At 41.9% G+C, this 21,632-nt stretch overlaps 1 protein-coding gene across 5 annotated transcripts in view; it reads right to left on the bottom strand.

Annotated features, from left to right (window-relative positions):
- Positions 1 to 21,632, bottom strand: part of ppfibp1b (PPFIA binding protein 1b) — a 290,693-nt gene that overhangs the window by 37,816 nt on the left and 231,245 nt on the right. For 4 of the 5 annotated variants that reach the window (XM_059978579.1, XM_059978581.1, XM_059978578.1 and 1 more), the window contains 4 exons: positions 16,366 to 16,398; positions 13,125 to 13,263; positions 10,522 to 10,650; positions 3,398 to 3,548 (listed from right to left, as the gene is read on the bottom strand). In XM_059978579.1, the coding sequence (XP_059834562.1) occupies positions 3,398 to 3,548; positions 10,522 to 10,650; positions 13,125 to 13,263; positions 16,366 to 16,398 (452 nt within the window). The remainder of the gene's footprint in view (positions 1 to 3,397; positions 3,549 to 10,521; positions 10,651 to 13,124; positions 13,264 to 16,365; positions 16,399 to 21,632) is intronic. The other variant, XM_059978582.1, reaches the window with a different exon arrangement.

Here is a 21,632-nt window from a genome sequence, read left to right as displayed (position 1 = left end):
TGATGCAAAATATTTACTCAGTTCATCCGCCATTTCCTTGGCCCCCATTACTACCTCTCCAGCATAATTTTCCAGTGGTCTGATATCCTCTCTTGCCTTTCTTTTACACTTTATTTACCTTAAGAAATTTTTGGTATCTTCTTTAATATTATTGGCTAGCTTACTTTTGTATTCCATCTTTATCTTCTTAATGTTTTAGTTGTCTTCTGTTAGTTTTTAAAAGCTTCCCAATCCTCTAACTTTCCACTATTTTTTCTCTATTCTATGCCCCCTCTTTGGCTTTTTATGTTGGCTTTGACTTCTCTTGTTAGCCACGGTTGTCTCATCTTTCCTTTTGAATACTTCTTCCTCTTTGGGATGAATATATCCTGTATCTTCCAACTGACTTCCAGAAATTCTAGACATTGCTGATTTGCAGCCATCCCTGCCAGTGTTCTTTTCCAATTAAATCTGGCAAACTCTTCTCTCGTGCCTCTGTAATTCCCTTTAATTTTGTAATTCTGATAATGACTTCAGCCTCTTCTCAAATTTCAGAGTGAATTTAATTATATTATGATCACTTGCCCCCAAGTGTTCTTTTATCTTAAGCTCTCTAATCTATTCAGATTCACTGCACAACGCCCAATCCAAAATAGCTGATCCTCTGGTGTGCTCAACCATGAGCTGCTCTACAAAGCCATCTCATAGGCACTCTAGAAATTGCTCCTCCTAGAATCCAGCACCAACCTGATTGTCCCAATCTACCTGCATATTGATATCCCCCATTATTATTGAAACATTGCCCTTTTGGCATGCATTTTTTATCTCCTGTTATAATTTGTAGGCCACATCCTTACTACTGTTTGGGGGTCTGTATCAACTCCCATCAGGGTCTTTTTACCTTTGCAGTTCCTCAGCTCTGTCCACAATGATTCAACACCTTCTGACTGTATGTCACCTCTTTCTAATGATTTGATTTCATGTTTCTTAACCAACAGAGCAACACCACTCTCTGCCATCCTGCCCGTCCTTTTGATACAATGTGTATCCTTGGACATTAACTTCTTAGCTATAATCTTTCAGCCATGATTCAGTGTTGCCTACAATATACCTGCCAATTTGTCGCATCGTACTCAACCTTTTGAGTTTGTATGTTCTCCCCATGAAACCAGGGGGTATCCCAAGTACAACAGTCAGATCTGCTCACATTGCAAAAAAATGACTTGCTTCATAGAATCCAACAATAGGGAAAAACATCCTTTGACCCATCTGGTCCGTGCTAACCAAGATTCATGCCTAAGCTAGTCCCAGTCGCCCATGATTGGTCCATACCTTCTAAACCATTTCTAGATAACTGCTCAAATGCATTTTAAATGTTGATAACATACTGGCCACTCACAGCTATGGCAGCTCATTCCCCAACCCTGAGAAACTGACTGTACATTCACCCTACCTGTGCCCCTTACAATTTTATACACTGCAAACTCCATTCAGTTCTTGTTGCGGAATCACCTACACTACCATTGCTTCTGATGTTTCTCAAATATCTATCCTTTTCTACGCCATTTCTTAACTATATACTGTTTGCTGGTGATATTACCTGTAAATACTATATTGATGACACTCAACTCCATCCCTTTGGTCTCCATGAACTACATAGTCAAAGATTCATCACCATCGACAACAATTTCCTCCAAATGTTGGTAAAAGCCAAATCCACCATCTTTCGCCACATCCCCCAACTACCAAATGCAAACTTTTCCCTGAAACCAAAACCCTCAATGTTAAAGCCTAAACCATGATGAACATCAGACCACATATCCATCTCAACAGGATGACAAAACATTTCTACCTCTATCATTTTCCTCTGACCCTTGCCTCAGTTCACTACAGATAAAAGCCCTCATCCTTGACAAAGGGTTAATGTATGAGGAGTCTTTGATGGCTCTGGGCCTGTAACTCATTGGAGTTTTGGAAGAATAAAGGTAGGGTTATCTCATTGAAACCTATTGAATATTGAAAGGCCTAGATAGTGGATGTGGAGAGGATGTTTCCTATAGTGGGGGAGATTAGGACCAGAGGGCACAGCCTCAAAATAGAGAGACGTTTCTTTAGAACAAGGAGGAATTTCTTTAGTCAGAGCATAGTGAATCTGTGGAATTCATTGCCACTGACAGCTGTGGAGGCCAAATCATTGGGTATACTTAAAGTAGTAGTTAATAGTTTCCCGATTAGTTAGGATGCCAAAGGTTACTGGAGCAGGCAAGAGAATGGAGTTGAGAGGGATAATAAATCAGCCATGATGGAATGGCAAAGCAAATTTGATGGGCTGAATGGCTTAATTCTACTCCATTGTTTTATGATCATATTATTAGTTCTAGCCTCAACTTTACTAACACTGACCTGGTTGCCTTCGTTATTCTAATTACTTTAAACCTCAGATCACCCAGAACTCTGCTGTATCTCTCAATCCCCAAAAAGTGAACTTGACTGGAAAAATAACATAGGAATTGGACGTGTACAGGGAACAAAGTGCAATCAGTTCCTCCATTATATCAGCTGACCAATCATCCTCATTTCAGACTCTCCACTTGCTTAGGAAGTCTCAGCCCCTAAGGACAGGCTGTGTCAAACTTCTTTGACTTATTTGCAGTTCTCCTTTCAGCCATCAAGACCCTGCACACTAGCATTTTAAAAGTTCAAAGTAAATGAAAGTACATATACATCATCATATACACCCCTAAGTGGAATTCTTCCATGTGCATTCAACGTTAAGTACAAAGAAACAAAAAAAACCCTGAAAATGAGATGAACAGTCTTTCAAAAGTGAGTCCAGTGTCGGTCCATGGCCTCCTTTTGTGCCACGATGAGGCCACAGGGTGGAGGAGTAACAATTTTTATTCTGTTTAGGTAGCCTCCGACCTGATGGCATGAATATTGATTGTTGCTTCTGGCTAAAACATTTTCCCTCCCATTCTCTCATCTTCTATTCCCCACTCTGGCCTCTTAACCTCCTCTCATCTGCCTATCACCCCCCCATGGGTCCAATCCTTCTTCCCTTTCTCCTATGGTTCACACTCCTCTCCTATCAGTTTCCTTCCTCTCCAGCCCTTTACCATTCCCACCCACGTGGCTTTTCCTATCACCTTCCCTTATCTTTTTAAGATGGCATCATCCCCCTTCCTTTCCAGTCCTGAAGAAGGGTCTCAGCCTGAAATGTCAAACTGTTTGTCATCTCCATGGATGCTGTCTGACCTGCCAAATTCCTCCAAAATTTTGTGAGTGCTGTCAAAGGTTATTTTGCTATACCTTCCCAACTCTGCAATATTAGCCATCTCTGTATTGGGTCAATTTTGTGTCAAACTGCACATTGTGAGATTCTCTTACATTGGACACTTTAATAATGCAAGAAGCTTACCTTCTCCAGGTCTTGCTGAGATGCGTGCAGTAAGGTCTGGCCTGAGGTGATCCAGGATCCAGAAGCTCCTACGTACATTCCTAGTCCTTGGTCATCCAGCCAGTTGCACACCTGATCTTTGCTCCACTTTGCAAATGGAGCATCCAGATCACTGCAGACAAAGTGATTGCACTTTCAGATTAATGACCAAGTAGTTTAAAAGGCAACATTCTGATTAAGTCACCCAACACATTACATATACCACTTTCTGCGAAGCGTAGAGAAAATGTTTATTAATAGGACGAGGAGACTGACTATCAGCAGGTACTCCCAAGAGGTGGTGAAGAACAAATTCTTGACCTGCCAGGTTATCAAACCATAGGATGTAGAATCAGAATTAGAGCACTCGGCCCATCAACTCTGCCCTGCCATTCCATCATGGCTGATTTATTATCCCTCTCAGCCCCTTCTCACGATAACCTTTGACACCCTAAACAAGATCCTATCAACCACCAAATTCTTCTTTGTCATAAAGGGACATTCCTCTATTCTGAAGTTGGACTGTCAAGTGCTCGACTCCTCAATTGTAAAAAACATCCTTTCCACATCCTATCTCAGCCTTTCAATATTCTATAGGTTTTAATGGGATTCCCCACAACTCCCCCCCCCCCTCCACCCCACCATCTCCTTCTTCTAAACTCCAGTTAGTACAGGCCCAAGGTAACATGTCTGAATGACTGGAATCCTGTCGCACTCACCTGAATAATGAACAAATGCTTTGAGAGGTTGGTCAAGGATACATCTGCAGCATGCTACCACCCACAATGGACCCACTACAATTTGCCAACTGACACAACCGATCAACAGATGACACAATAACCACAGCTCTACACACCATCTACAGCCGGAGAAGGATGCTTATGTAAGAATGCTGTTCTTGGACTACAGTTCAGCATTCAACACTATAGTTCCATCCAAGCTTGACAAGAAGTTCAGATGCCTCGGCTTTCACCCTGCCTTGTGTAACTGGATTCTAGACTTCCTGTCAGATTGCTGGCAGACGGTAAGAGTGCATTCCCTCACCACTGTCCCTCTGACCCTCAATACAGCTGCCCCTCAGGGCTGTGGACTAAGTCACCTCTTTTATTCCCTGTACCTCCATGACTGTGTCACCACCCACAGTTCTAATCTGCTAATTAAATTTGCTGATGACACTACTGACTGGCCTAATCTCAAATAATAGTGAGGCAGCCAACAGAGAAGCCATCATCCCGACACAGTGATGTCAAGGAAACCTCTCTCTCAACGTCGCAAAAACAAAGGAGCTGGTTGTGGATTACAGGAGGAATGGAGACAGGTTCACCCCTGTTGACATCAATGGATCTGGGGTTGAGGGGGTGAACAGCTTTAAGTTCATCAGCATATACATCACCGAGGAGCTCACATGGTCTGTTTGCACCGGCTGTGCGGTGAAACAAAGCACACAGCGCCTCTTTCACCTCAGGCAGTTGAAGTTTGGCATGAGTCTCCAAATCCTAAGGACTTTCTACAGGGGCACAATTGAGAGTGTCCTGACTGGCTGCATCACTGCCTGGTATGGGAACTGTATTTCTCTCAATCACAGGACTCTGCAGAGTGGTGTGGACAGCCCAGCACTTCTGTAGATGTGAAGTTCCCACTATTCAGGACATTTACAAAGACAGGTGTGTAAAAAGGGCCCTAAGGATCATTAGGGATCTGAGTCACCCCAGCCACAAACTGTTCCAGCTGTTACCATCTGGAAAATGGTACTGCAGCATAAAACCCAGGACCAACAGGCTCTGGACCAGCTTCTTCCACCAGGCCATCAAACTGCTTAATTCATCCTGATGCAACTGTATTTCCGTGTTATATTGACTATCCTATTGTACATACTACTTATTATAAATGACTACTACAAATTGCACATTGCACATTTAGACAGGAGACAAAATGTAAAAATATTTACTCCTCATGTAGGTGAAGGATGCAATAAAGTCAATTCAATGCAATTCCCAGAGCCACTAAGTGCTCCTCATATGTTAACCTTTACCTTCCTGGAATTATTCTTCTGAAACTCCTCTGGACCCTCTCTAATGCCAACACATTTTTCTCTTAAAAAAGGGACTTAAAACTGCTCACAATATCTCATACAGTCTGACCAATCCTTATAAAGCTTTAATGGGCAATGGTAATCTCACAGCACCATTAGGGAGAGAATTCTAAGGTTTAGATCCAGTAACGAAGGGACTGTGATGCAGTTCAAAGACGCTGTGAGTTGGAAACAATTCCACAAGAGGCAGATACCCAAGTACCCGCTGCCCTCAATCTTCTTGACAGCAGATCAGACTGCAAAGTGGCCAGTAGGAGATGTATGAAAGGCTATGAGACAACCCAAGATCCCTCTGATCCTCCACACTGCCAAGAGTCTTACCATTAATACTATATTCTGTCATCATATTTGACCTACTAAAATGAACCACCTCACACTTATCTGGGATGAATGCCATCTGTCACTTCTCAGCCCAGTTTTGCAACCTATCAATGTCCCGCTGTAACCTCTGACAGCCCCCCACACTATCCATAACACCCCCAACCTTGCTGTCATCAGCAAATTTACTAACCCATCCCTCCACTTCCTCATCCAGGTCATCCCGGAACAGATTCCTGAGGCACACCACTGGTCACTGACCTCCATGCAGAATGTGAACCGTCTACAACCGCTCCTTGCTTTCTGTGGGCAAGTCAATTCTGGACCCACAAAGCAATGTCGCCTTGGATCCCATGCCTCCTTACTTTCTCAATAAGCCTTGCATGGGGTACCTTATCAAATGCCTTGCTGAAATCCATATACACTGCATCTATTGCTCTACCTTCATCAATGTGTTTGGTTACATCCTCAAATAATTCAGTCAGACTCGTAAGGCACGACCTGCCCTTGATAAAGCCTTGCTGACTATTCCTAATCATATTATACCTCTCCAAATGTTCATAAATCCTGCCTCTCAGGATCTTACCAACCACTGAAATAAGACTCACTGGTCTATAATTTCCTGGGCTGTCTCTATTCCCTTTCTTGAATAAGGGAACAACATCTGCAGTCCTCCAGTACCTCCCCCATCCCTATTGGTGACACAAAGATCATTGCCAGAGGCTCAGCAATCTCCTCCCTCGCCTCCCAGTGTAGCCTGGGATACATCTTGTCCAGTCCCGCTGAATTATCCAACTTGATGCTTTCCAAAAGCTCCAGCACATCCTCTTTCTTAATGTCTATATGCTCAAGCTTTTCAATCCACTGTAAGTCATCCCTAAAATTGCCAAGATCCTTCTCCGTAGTGAATACTTCACATTCAAGTGAAGTATTCATTAAGTGTCTCAGCTATCTCCTACAGTTCCATACACACTTTTCCACTGTCACTGTCCTATTCTCTCATGTCTTATCCTCTTGTTCTTCACATACTTGTAGAATGGGGTTTTCTTTAATCCTGCTTGCCAAGGCCTTCTCATGGTACCTTCTGGCTCTCCTAATTTCATTCTTAAGCTCCTTCCTCCTAGCCTTATAATCTTTACCTAGTTTTTTTGAACCCTTCGTAAGCTTTTCTTTTCTTCTTGACTAGATTTTCAACAGCCTTTGTACACCATGGTTCCTGTACCCTTTCCCTGCTTCATTGGAACTTCCATGCAGAATGCCACGCAAATATCCCTGAACAATGGCCACATTTCTGCCATATATTTCCCTGAGAACATCTGTTCCCAATTTATGCTTCCAAATTCCTGCCCGACAGCTTCATATTAAACACTTTCCTAACTAGCCTGTTCTACATTTGTTCACTGCTTTAATAAGAGTCTAAGCTCTGTGTTTGGGAAAAGCAGCAGAACAGGTGTTTTTATAGACCACCCAATAGTAACAGGGACATTGAGGAGCAGATAGGGAGACAGATTCTGGAAAGGTGAAATAATAACAGGGTTGTCGTGGTGGGAGATTTTAATTTCCCAAATATTGCATCTCCCTAGAGCAAGGGTTTTAAGGTTTCCTGACACAATATGTGGATCAGCCTACAAGAGGAGAGGTTGTTCTTGATCTGGTATGGAAAATGAACTTGGTTAGGTATTGGGTCTCTTCAGCGGGAGAGCATTTTAGAGATAGTGATCATAATTCTATCCTTTACCATAGCATTGGAGAGGGAGGGAGGGATAGGACATGAGAAGGGACCAAGTCAGGCAACTGGAGCTTAAAACCAGTTGCTTCGAGCAGATGCAGCTCGTCAGCCGTGCTTGGCAGCTCATCTCAGAGAAGGAAAACTCTGATCACAAACCTCTGCTGCCTTGCGGCTATACCTACTCATAGAGAAGGCTTTGGGAGTAAACCCTGAGGGGAAAATCCAGAGTGGGAGTCCCTAAAGCAGTCCTACAATACGTTCAACGCTGACTGGCAACTCCTGTAACACTACTGGTCTCTGCCTCTGCCGTTGCTTTGGATTCATCAGCTGAGTGGAGAGGGGGAGCCTGCTGCATGGGCAACAGCTTGCTTTCCATGTTGGGCAGCCCTGGCATGAGTATACGTAGTCAGCTAAGACATTATATCCATGGTCGACCACAACCAACAGAGGCCTCTCACATCTCTCCAGGATTGGAAACATTGAACTAGATCTTAAAATGTCAGCAGCAGTGTTCCTGTGAGATGAGTAACGTGCTTTCAGCTCATTCTCATTCCAGAATTCAGTCTGCAAAAAAGCAGTAATGCAGAGTTGATGTTGGGGTGCGTGTGGGTGTGTCTCACCCTCAGTATCCTGCCTTCTGCTCCCCCATGGCAGAACGGAGTGCATGCATGCCCCCGATCCCTCAGGGCAGAGTGGAGTGTTGAGTTCAAGTTACAGCCTCACCCAGGCACAAAACCCAAGTTCAGAAGCTGATGCATCGAGTAGGTCCAGGGGAAATTGGGGCCTTGAAAGGATTACAGTTCAGCTTACATATCTTCCATACTAACCAGCTGCTGTTTGAGTGCATCACTGGCATGCCCTGAAGTGAAAGAAACTCAGATCTTGGACTAGAATGGCAGCAGAAATGATCAAGCCAGCAGAGTGACAAGGTGGTGATGGAGAAGGTTACAGAGTCACTGAACACTAAAACACAGAAACAGACCCCTCAGCTCATCTAGTCCGTGCTGAACTACTTATCTGCCTTGTCCTATCGAGCTGCACCTGAACCATGCTCTTCCCATCCACGTACTTATTCAAATTTCTCTAAAACTCTGAAATCGAACCCACATCCACTCTATCACTGGCAGCTCACTCCACACCCTCACTACCCTGAGTGAAGTTCCCCCTCATGTTCACCTTAAACATTACCTTTCACCCTTAACACCCAACCTCTAGTTCTCATCTCATCCAACCTCAGTGGAAAAAGTCTGCTTGCATTTACAATATCTACACCGCTCATAATTTTGTATATGTCTATCAAATCTCCTCTTAATCTTCTTAGCTCCAGGAAATGAAATCCCAACCTATTCAGCATTTCCATATAGCTCAGGTCCTCAGTCCTGGCAACATCCTGTAAATCTTCTCTGCACTCTTTCAATCTTACTGTTACTGTGTCTGGAAGTCTTTGAGCCTGTTGGGTAATGGGAGGCAATTCAACACAAGGAGCAGTGGAGATACCAAAAACAGGAGGATTAATCACAATATTCCTTCAAATCACAATGGCCATTCAAGTATAGGTATTATAGGACCATAAGTAATAGGAGCAGAATTAGGCCACTCAGCCCATCATTCCATCTTGGCTGATTTTTTATTCCCCCCTCAATTCCAATCTCCTGCATTCTTCTCATAACCTCTGATGCACTGACCAATCAAGAACCTATCAATCTTTAAGTATCCTCAATGACTTGGGCTCCAGTTTCACCAACTTCTGGCTAAAGAAATGCAGGATTTTTCCAATGATCCAGTCCCATCTGGCCTTGCTTGGCCCACAGCTCTCCAAAGCCCTCCTGTCCATGTATCAGCTACTGGCTTTTAAATGTTGCTAAAATACCCACCTCAATGACTATTTTTGTCAAATACACCCCGTGTATGAAGCAGTTGCCTCTGACATCCTTTTAGATCTCTCACCTCTGATCTTAAACCTCTGTTCCCTTACTTTTTGCACCTGCATTCAGGAAAATGATCGCCTATGTCCCTCTTGATCTCGTATATTTCAATGTCAGCTATTTTCTCCCTCAAATATTTATGGAATTATTTTATCCCATTTCTACTGACCAATGAATCTCTTTTAATGAAGACAGGTGAACAGATAATCAATAATTGTCATGACTACCAGAGAAGATCTGGCTTAAATGTAATGGCAAATCTACAACACAACAGCAGTGAATGGTAGGCAGTGATGTAAACGAAATCCCAATGTTTTTGTTTTGACTTAGGAGTGACACAATAACCAGTGGGTGGGCTGCTTCTCGCCTTCTGGCTGCATTTTAGTCCCACCCTGTTTATATATGGTCATCCAGTAAGGAAGGGGGCATGGAGGGACGAGGATGTCCTAGTCAACTTGCTCCTGGGGCTGGCGAAATCTGCCATCCGTGGGTCTTGGAAACGGGTGGCGGGAGGATCTCCCTGGGCAGACTGCCTGGCAATGTTTAGGGGGTATGTTCGTGCCCGGGTAACTATTGAAAAGGAACACGCGCAGTCCACAACGGCCTTGGAGGAGTTTCGAGACCGTTGGGCTCCGCGGGGTGTAAATGCCATCGTAGATAGGGATGGCAACATTCTGGTGTAATGTCTATTGTCTATTTGTAGTGCAGTAATTGTGTTTGCCACTGTTTTGTATATATTGTATAGCACCGAAATTTGTAATAAAGGATTTTGTAATAAAAAAAAATAAAATAAAAAAAAAAGCAGTTACAACAGTGCTGTGACCTGGGTTCAATTCCACCACTGCCTGTAAGGAGTTTGAATGTTCTCTGCATGACCATCTGGGTTTTGTCCAAGTGCTTCAATTTCTTCCCACACTTCAAAGACATAAGAGTTGGAAAGTTAATTGGTCACATGGTGTCATTGGGTGGCATGAGTTTGTTGTGCTGGAAAAGCCTGTTACTATGCTGTATCTTTAAATAAATGACTTCAATAGGTCTGTACGTTTTAGTGTGCTGTAGATCCCGGGACCAGCCAAGCTTCGGACCGGAGGTACTTCTGGTTCCACCTCTTTTGAATTCTCCTTCACCCATGTCTTCAGGGTTGAATGTGGTTGACTGACTTCGTTTAAGCCTGAGTATAAAAACACAAAAGAGACCATTCACAAGATGAACCTGAACTCTCAAAGGTCCTACTGTCCTGGGCAGTGCAGTAACAATCGTATCACCACACTCCTTCATTATAAATGATACAGGGTGAAAGCAAAGGAGGTTGTTACCTGCCTGTCGTTTTCATGCTGGATTAGAGAGACCAATCAAAACCCAACTGTTCTTCCAGGTCAATTACTTTAACATAATATTCTAATTCTGATTGCCTCATTATAGGAAGGATGTGGAAGCTTTACAGAGGGTGCAGAGGAGATTTACCAGGATGCAGCCTGGATTAGAGAACATGTCTTGTGAGGATAGGTTCAGTGAGCTAGGTCTTCGCTTTGGAGCGAAGGAGGATAAAAGGTGACTTGATAAAGGTGTATAAGATGATCAGAAGCATAGCCAGAGACTTTTTCTAGAAATGGCTAATACGAGGAGCATATTTTTAAAGTGACTGGAGGGGTGGAGGGGAATGGATGCCAGTGCAGTTTATTTGTATTTTTTTTAATAAAAACATAGAGTGGTAGGTGTATGGAAGCTAAGTGGCACTTTGCTTTTTCCTGATCCCACTCCTACCGCTGATGCCAAGAAGCTTGGTAGCTTAGCTGTTAGCATTATGCTTTGGAATGGCAACAATTGGGGTTCAATTCCCACTGATGCTCTATAAGGAGTTTTCATGTTGTGCCCTTGACTGTGTGGGTTTGCTCTGGTTTCCTCTCACATTTAAAGATGTTTGGGTTAGTGTTAGTAAGTTGTGGGCATTAAGTTGGTGCTGGAAGCACGACAAAGCTTGTGGCTGTCTGTTGCACATCTTCTGACTATGTTGGTCATTGGCACAAACACATTTCACTGAATGCTTTGATGTACATATGACAAATAAAGCTAACCTTTTACTTTGATCATTGGCTTTTATTTTCAGAATCCCAGCATTTAGTGTTTGTGAGGTTGTAGTTGTGTATTTTACTGCTTCTCCCCTCTGCACTCTCATTCATCTCCTTCCATTTCAATTGCCCACAGACGTAACCATGGCAATTAACAACTTTTCACAGGCAGTACTAACAGTCTCTGCTGGTGTCCACTTCTCTATTTCCTACACTTCTCCATTACTCTGCACCTTAAAACACATTCAAATACTAAATTTTCCTCATTTCCACATCTACTTGAAACATCTCTCCTTCGATAATTCTTGATGATTTTCACTGTTCACTAGTAAATTAACACTCAATTGCATTTTATAACACATTATATACAGAGTGTCATATTGTGACAGGGAGCTTAAATAACAAACATCCAACTAACACACACAAAATGCTGGCGGAACGCAGCAGGCCAGGCAGCATCTATAAGAAGAAGTACAGTCGGCGTTTCGGGCTGAGACCCTTCGTCAGGACCTGCTGCATTCTACCAGCATTTTGTGTGTGTTGCTTGAATTTCCAGCACCTCCAGATTTTCTCATGTTTGTGATTTTAAACATACTATTAGATGCTCACAGTGGACCAGTTTTGAAAGAGAAGCTATCAGTGCAGAATTCTCTACACAAATCCTCTCAACTCTTGTATAATTAGGATAAATTAGTATGAAAGGAGCTTGCTTGATAAATTATGAAAATAAACAGCCTCAAAAATCTATTCCAATTCAAAATAACTCCAAAAGCTATTCACACGATCTTTTAGAATACAAGACAATAACACGTAGGAGCAGAATTAGGCTATTTGACCCATCGAGTCTTAGAACATAGAAATCTACAGTACAAGTCCTTCGGCCCACAATGTTGTGCTGACCATGTAATCTACTCTAGAGACTGCCTATAATTTCCCTAGTGCATAGCTTTCTATTTTTCTAAGCTCTATGTACCTATCTGAGAGGTAGGCATTGTATCGGCTTCCACCGGCAGTGTATTCCATGCACCCACCACTCTGTGTATGAGAAACTTCCCCTCAATACCTATTTCCAAACACCTTAAATCTATGCTCCCTTGTGTTAGCCATTTCAGCCCTGGAAAAAAAGCCTCTGGCTATCCACGCGATCAATGCCCCTCATCATCTTATACAGTTTTATTCAGGTCACATCTCATCTTCCATCGCTCCAAAGAGAAAAGGCCAAGTACACTCAACCTAAAGGTACACCCTCCAATCCAGATAACATCCTTGTAAATCTCCTCTGCACTCTCTCTATCGTATCTACCATTCCATAATGGATGATTTATTTTCCCGCTCAACCTCATTCGCCCACCTTCTCCCCTTAACCTTTGAAACCTTGAATAATCAAGAACCCATCAACACCTATTTTAAATATGGCCAATGACTTGGCCTCCACAGCTGTCTGTGGCAATAAATTCCATAGATTCACTACCCTCTGGCTAAAATAAATCAAGGAATGGCAGTTTAGATCAGAGAGTCTACATCTGCTCCCACTTCCAATGACCTGTGTCCTGAAGTGTAATTAAAAGATACTTACTTTCCAAATAACTTTTTGATTCCTTTGGATTTCTTTTTGAGATCTGGTGAGGTTGGAAAGAGCTGACTGCCATCAGCCTCTACTGAACGCAGTGGGAGACCAGCAACATCCACCTGCTCCAACTCTCTCTCTGTCTCCGCTATATATTTTGTAAAAATCGAAGTTCATTAATTCTTTCCCTTATGATGTAAAATACTTATTTAAAAAATAGTAAAGAAAGAGGAATGATAAAATTCTAGAAAACATTTTAACATAAAAGGAATGGCTTTAAATTTGATTAATCTAGATTAACGATACAACTTACCATGATGTGTCTGCCTTTGAAACGAGTTTTGTTTGAGTTTTTAAAATGGTTGACACAAACACAGGTTTTGTCTCTCCAGTGAATAAAGGGAGAGTCAAGAACCAAGCAAAACAATCCATTTGAAATATTGAGGTGGTGATGATGATTAGGTTAGGTGATTATCTTACTAATTAAAAATGCTAATATGAATGACAGAAATGCACACAGACAGATAAAGGTTGCTGGTTTGCGCTCTTTCTTTCACAAGTTAACAACTCTTCGTTGCACTTAAATGACCAACTTCTGAAAAGATTTAACAGTCAGAAGTTGCCTCTGCAAATGCCTTGCTTTCATGGACCTTGGCAGCTGTGTTACTGTCTATGATGTTGAGCACCTCAGCAGAGCCAGTAGCATTGATACAAACCAACTCACATACCTTAATACATTGTGCATTTGACAACTGCTCTCGTTTACATTATACTTCATTCTCACAAGGTTTAACCTTTATTAGCGCCGGAATGTGTGATGACACTTGAGGGCTGCCCCAGCACACCCTCAAATGCAAACAACACATTTCACCGTATGCTTTGATGTACAAACAATAAGTGAATCTGAACTGTAAACTACAACAGAATAAAAAAAATCTAACTCATATATTCATCCTTTATGTGGACACAACAGAGCCACTTTGAGATGAGGGGCTGGTTTCCCCTGGAAGTGGATTCAAAGGTAGAGAGGGCAGCTAGCAAAGGTGGCTTTTGGCATGCTAGCCTTCATGAGTCAGGGCACTGAGCATAGAAGTTGGGATTGTTATGTTGCAGTTGTACAAGACATTGATGAAGTCACTTGGAGTACTGTGTCCAGTTTTGATCACACTCTCATATGAAAAGTTATTAAACTGGAAAGACTGTATAGAAGATTTACCAGGATGTTTTCAGAACATAAGTGACTGAGTTTTATGAAACATTGGGCACAGTAGGACTCGTTTCCTTGGAAAGGTGACGTTATAAAAAGGCGTATAAAATAATGAGGGGCAAAGGTTGGATCCACGTACCTTAATCTTTTTAGTAGATATTAAGAAATCAAGAATTTGAAGGCATAGATTTAAGATGAGAGGTGAATGATTTACTGAGAACTTGAGGACGTTTGTTTTAAAAATATACATTTAAGTTGGTATGTACACAGAATGAACTGCCAGAGGAAGCAATTGTGGCAAGTATAACTTTTTAAAATACAGTTGGAAAGGAATATGGATAGAAAAGGGTTTGAGAATATAGGACATATGGGACCAGCTTGAATGGAACATGGACCAGCTGAGCTGAAGAGCTTGTTTCAATGCTGTTGACTCTATGGGTCACAGAGTTACAGTTTTGTGCGATAGTCTGAGGCACAGATATATAGCTAGGGTGCCTAAGATTTTTGCACAGTGCTGTATTTGTCAATGTGGAGCAGAGTGAGTTTGCAGTTCTGGCGGGAGTAGAGGATGTTGGGAATGGTGAGATGGTGTGCCACAGGAGGGGTGTGGGATAGATGGCAGAGGAGTGGTGCAGGCGTAGATACACCCAACCCTGAGATACCAGGTAAGGTCATTGATACCAAACAACTGGTTTAGAGATTACAGAATGTCTCTCTGGTGCTTCCCCTCCTCTTTCCCCTTTTCCTAACCATGATTCCCCTCTCCCTGCCCCCTTCCCACTCTCAGTCCACAACAGAGACCCATATCAGAATCAGGTTTATCATCACTCACATCGGTCATGAAATTTGTGTTTTTTTGCGGCAACAGTATAGTGCAATACATAAAATTACTACACAACTGTGTAGAAGTCTTAGGCTCCTTAGCACTATCTCTAGCTCTATGTGCGTAAGACTTTTGCACAGTACTGTACATAGAACAGGAACAGACTGTTCAAAAATGTTCCATCCAAGCTACCCCCATTTGTTAGCATTTGACCCAGAATCTTCTAATGCTTTTCAATCTATGTACCTGTCCAACTGTCTTTTAAAGGTTACTGTACCTGGCACACCCATTTTCTCTGGAAGCTCATTCCACATACATACCATCCTTAGTGTAAAAAGAAAAAAGTTGCCCCTCAAGTTCCTATTTAATTGTCCTCTCCTTCCTGGCCCTTAAATTCTGGATTCTTCTCCGTTTTCAATAGTTAAGCTTCTGATATCTGAAGTAAGGCACCTTGAGCTAATTTCAGAAAGAATGAAGTTGATGTGGACCTTTACTAAATGAAGCAGGCTTGTACTAACACATGCTGGTTAATATTCTCTAGCATGTCACCAACAACAGTAACAAAATTCACCTCTGACAAACCCAGCACGCAAAGCTCTCTAAGATAAGCATCGCCAAACCCAGCAGACTCAAGACCAAGCGAATAAGTCAGCATGGATAACTAAATGCTGATGAGCTAACATGAAGCAGCACCTCAAATCAGGAGCCTTTAACCAGAGGGCACAGCCTTAGAATAGAAGGATGTCCCTTTAGAATGGAGATGTGGAAGAATTTCTTCAGCCAGATGGTGGTGAACCTGGGGAAATTCAATGCTACGAACGGCTGTGGAGGCCAACTCATTGGGTATATTTAAAGCAAAGGTTGACAGGTTCTTAATGGGACAGGGAGTCAAAGGTTACAGGGTGAAGGTAAGAAATGGTGTTGAGAGGGTTAATAAATCAACCACGATGGAGTGGTGAAGCAAACTTGATGAACCAAATAGCATAATTCTGTTCCTGTGTCTTATTGTATCTGTTCAACTTTCATAAAGCCACTGGTCAAAGCTAAGGTAGGATTTGCACTTTGAGAGCTCACATTGATTTGATTAAATGCTCCAAAGATTCGTTCAGCTTTAGGTTATCACAGTTGCAGTAGCTCTACTGAGGATGACTAGCAGTAAACAGCTGCAATAATGCCCACAGCAAGGCATTGGTGCAGTCAAACATGCAGCTATACTATACCTAGCATCGGTGCACTTGCACTTCGACTGCGGTCTTCACCCATCCAGATAATGTGCATGATCGTGGAGAGCACAGCAGCACAGAATATGCAGAACAACAAGGTAAAGGACACATCAATGTACAGATCGAAACCACTCCAATCAAAGGGCAGGTAAAACGATTGCAATATTAAACAGACCACAGAAACAGTTGTCTAGATATTTAAATTTATAGAACAATTCAGCTTGTAAGTGGAAAGTTAACCACTTCAGTAGTAGACCACTTCACCCTTCACACCTGCTCCACCACTTGGTGCAACCAGAGCTGATCTTCTGGCCCAGCACCACTTTGTTGCACAAACCCCATTTCTAGGATGCCCTTCAGATCCAAAATGATTCACACCTTTAAGTTGTGAAACATATTACTAAGTTTACACAACAATCAGCTTGATCAGAAATTGGTAACAGCACTGTGATCAGGTGTAGGTGTAGCCATCTCCTACATGTCGCAATAATATGCACACAAGTTTTAGTATTTTTATTCAGAGAGCCAGGGTGGACCAGCAACCCACTAGTTTAACCCCAGCCTAATCACAGGACAATTTACAATCACCAATTTACCTACTAACCGGTAGGTCTTTGTACCGTGGGACGAAACTGGAGCACCTAGAGGAAATCCATGCATCCACTCTTTACAGAAGACATCAGAATTGAACTTCGATGCCCTGAACTGTAATAATGACATGCAAACCACCACACGAGATGGTTTGCAAAGAAACAACATTTTTCCTAATGAAGTACATATGCAAAACAGTGTAAGGAAGAACTAAGAAAGGTTTTGTGTGAAACAAAATATTCAAAGCAGCCAGTCTGTCCATTTTCATAAACAGAGATTTCTCAATAAACCAGTAAAATTACATTATCAAAACTATCAATCTACACATCAAGATGCACATTCTGAACATTATATAGGGCTGGCAGATGCAATGGCAAAGTGCAGGTTGGGGGAGGAATAAAATGTGTACATATTCACAAAATGTTGCAGGAACTCAGGAGGTCAGGTATCATCTACGGAAGGCATTAACCAGTCAATGTTTCCGGCTGGGACCCTTCATCAGGACTGGAAAAGAAGGGGGAAGAAGCTAGAATAAGGTGGTGTGGGGGCAGAAAGAGGTTACAAAGAGTACAAGCTGAAGGTGGTAGGGGAAGGTAGTCATGTGAGGTAGTGCAATCATTCGAGTAGATTATGATGTTCTCCCAAGAGGTTGTCTATTGCTGGGCCCTTAGATGGCTGTGAAGATCAAAGTTCAAAAGTAAATTTATTACCAAAGTATATACTGTACAGACTGCATATGCCACCATATACAACCCCGAGTGATTTTCTTGTGGGAGTACACAGCATATCCAAAATACAACAGAATTATTGAAAGACCACACCCAAAAGGACAGGCCAACAATGTACAAAAGACAACAAAATTGTACAAAAAAAAGCAACAAATATCAAGAACATGAGATGAAGAGTCCCTGAAAATGAGTCCATAAGCTGTGGGAAGAGTGCGGTGTTTGGGTGAGAGAAGTTATCCCTTTTGGTTCAAAAGCCTGATGGTTGAGGGGTAATGACTGCTCCTGAACCTGGTGATACCAGTCTTGAGGCTCCTGTACCTTCTTCCTAATGGCAACAGTAAGAAGGGAGCATGACCTGAATGGTGGGAGTCCCTAATGATGGATGCTCCATTCCTATCACCACCCCACCAGGGATTGGTTCCTCTAATCCTCACCTACTACTCCACCAGCCTTGTGTCCAGCACATAATTCTCTGTAACTTCTATCTTCTGCCGGATCCCACCACCAAGCACAGCTTTCTCTTCTGCCCAGTTTCTGCTTTCCACAGGGATCGCTCCCTAAGTGACTCCCTTGGCCATTCGTCCTTCCCCACTGATCCCCCTCCTGGGACTTATCCTTGCAAGCTGAACAAGTGCTACAACTGCCCTATACCTCCTCACTCACTACCATTCAGGGCCCTAAATGGTCCTTCCAGGTGAGGCAAAACTTCACCTGAGAGTCTGTTGGGGTCATCTATGGTATCCGGTGCTCCCGGTGTAGCCTCTTGAATATGTACAACGTAGATTGGGAGACGGCTTTGCCAAGCACCTATGCTCTGTCCACCATAAAAACCGGGATTTCCCAGTGGCCATCTAGTTTACTTCCACTTCCCATTCCAACATCAGTCCACGGCCTCCTTTACTGTCAGATTGAGACTGCACTCAGGTTGGAGGAGCAACACCTTATATTCCGTCTGGGTAGCCTCCAACCTGATGGCATGAATATCGATTTCTCAAACATCTGGAAATGCCCCCATTCTTCACAATCTGCCAGATGATGCTGAGGATGTTCTACGAGGCTGTGGTGGCCAGTACTATCATGTTTGCTGTTGTGTGCTGGGGCAGCAGGCTGAGAGTAGCAGACACCAACAGAATCAACACATTCGTAAGACCAGTGATGTTGTGGGGGTGGAACTGAACTCTCTGACGGTGGTGTCTGAAAGGGGGATGCTGTCCAAGTTGCATGCCATCTTGGCCAATAACCCCCATCCACTCCATAATGTACTGGTTAGGCACAGGAGTACATTCAGCCAGAAACTCATTCCACCGAGATGTAACATTGAGCATCACAGGAAGTCATTCCTATCTGTGGCCATCAAACTTTACAACTCCTCCCTCAGAGTGTCAGACACCCTGAGCCAATAGGCTTGTTCTGGACTTATTTCCACTTGGCATGATTAACTTATTATTTAATTATTTATAGTTTTGTATTGCTATATTTCTTCACTATTCTTGGTTGTTAGGGCTGTAACAAAACCCAATTTCCTTCGGGATCAATACAGTATGTCTGTCTGTCTGTCATTCTCCTCTCTCACCTTATCTCCTTACCTGCGCATCACCCCCCTTTTTCTTTCATAGCCTTCTGTCCTCTCCCATCAGACCCCCCTCCTTTTTCCAGCCCCGCATCTTTCACCAACTTCCCAGCTCTTTACTTCAGCCCTCCCCCTCTTTCCCAGTTTCACCGATCAGCTTGTGTTTCTTCCTCCCCTCCCCCCACCTTCCACTCTGACTTAGCATCTTTTCTCTCCAGTCCTGATGAAGAGTCTTGGCCCGAAACTCTTTTTCATAGTTGCCACCTGGTCGCTGAGTTCCTTCAGCATTGGGGGGTGGAGTTTCAAGATGGCGACGTAAGCATCTGCCTTTTAGGCGCTCTTCATTTTTTCAACTATAATCACCCTTTAATCAAATCTTTTCGAACCTAATCATATGAGTTGATACTTTTGATTAACTTTTTTTTTCCTAAAACAATATTTGATTTAATCTTGTCAAACTTAAAATGGCTACAAGCAAGAAATCGTCTAAGGATCTTTTATCCATCGACGCAATTTCTCATCTTCTGGATGCTAAACTTGCAACTTTGGAAAGCAGGCTAGAAAGTAAATTGGAAAGTAAACTGGCAAGTTTGGAAAATAAGCTTACCACGAAAATATCTGAACTTTAAGGAGTTGTTAGATCGCTTGATACTAAGCTTCAATCGCAGGCATCAGATATTCAGCGGCATGAAGATAAGATTACGACTCTTGAAAAATTAATTTGTGAAAAAGTACGTACAATTGAAGCGCTGGAGAAGAAGGTACATTTGACTGCTAAAACAATAGATCAGTATAAGTTTAAAATTACTGATCTCGAAAACTGATCTCGCAGACAGAATTTGCGAATTATCGGGTTCCCCGAAAAAGTTGAGTCCGGTGATTTAACTGAATTTTTCTCTAAATTATTGTGGGAAATTTTCGGTGGTGAAGGTTTGCATACTAAACCTGTTATCGACCGCGCTCACAGAGTTGCGAGGTTTTCGGCTGCGAGTGGCAAACCACAAGCTGTGATTGTTCGCCTTCATTATCCTCGGGAGAAAGAGCTTTTAATTCGATTAGGTCGTAAAAAAGGTATGATTTCTCACAATAGCAACACATTTCGAATTGTTGAAGATTATTCATTCGAAGTAATGAGAGCGAGAATCGCTTTTAAACCAGTGATGGCAGAGATTCATTCGATTGGACTTAAACAAGCTTTAAGATATCCAGCGAATCTTAGAATTACGTTGAACGACAACAGTCAGCAATTTTTTAATACTCCGGAAGAAGCGAAGAAATTCGTTGAAGAATATCGATCTTCTAGTGCAAGTTGAACTATGTGTTATGCTGAAGATTTTTTGGAGAGAAGATGCCATTTCATTTTAAGTTTTAACCTATGAAGCTAGGTTATAACTTCTTATCCTGATCTACGGGTCTGGTTTTTTTTTACTATCATCATCGTTTATAGATGCTCTTTTAATTTTTTATATCTCTTTTTTATTCTTTTTTCTGTTTCGGATATACACGTTTATATTTTGTAATAAGGATTTACTTTTTTTAAGATGTCGTTTCTTCTTCCCATAAGACTTTGCTTTCTGTAAGCATTTATTTGTTTGCCTGCACTTGGAAATGGGACGAATGTTTTGGATTTTTTGGTCTTTTTTTTATATATATTGTAGTGTCTATTAAATCTTTTTTTAATCCTATTTTGATAAATTTTTTTATTAAATTTTTTAATAGATTGCTGAACTTACATTTATATTTTGTAATATGGCTTTTTCAAAATGTCGTTTCTTCTTCCCATAAGTCTTTGCTTTTGAAACGTCATTTTTCTTGTATTTGAACATGGAATTTTTTTTTAAAGGTATATTACACTTTCAAATTTTAATGTTTATACTTTTTTTTATTAATGATCGTTTATTAATGGGTGATAGTTTATGAGTATATGATAGTGTCAAAAACTCCGGAATTCCATACCAGAACAAGAATAATAAGAGTAAAGGTCTGGAAGAAGTCAAATTAATTCATATGAAAGTGTCGAATGAACGGACCCCAAGTTTCTTCAAATTTAATTGATGAATCAAAAATAGTACTTCTAATTTTTTCTAAACTTAAACAAGAAATAGTTTGAGAGAACCACTGAAATGTGGTAGGAGGATTTACTTCTTTCCAATTTTGTAATATAGATCTCCTGGCCATTAATCATTCTGATTGATATATATTCTCTCTTTGCAACCCTATATTTAAATCTGGGTGTTATATAGTTTTTTTTATATTTTTATGGAGCTGCCATCTTGAAATGGGGGTAATATTAGTGTTAGTTTATGCGCCTGCCGCTTGGCTTTCTTTCGAGGGGTGGGGGGAGGGGGTAGGGATCTTTTTTCACGCTTTTGCTT

Source organism: Hypanus sabinus, chromosome 8 (genome assembly GCF_030144855.1).
Source record: "Hypanus sabinus isolate sHypSab1 chromosome 8, sHypSab1.hap1, whole genome shotgun sequence".
NCBI lineage: Eukaryota > Metazoa > Chordata > Chondrichthyes > Myliobatiformes > Dasyatidae > Hypanus > Hypanus sabinus.
The sequence above is the reverse complement of the archived record's forward strand: the minus strand, read 5'-3'. Positions and strand labels throughout refer to the sequence as shown.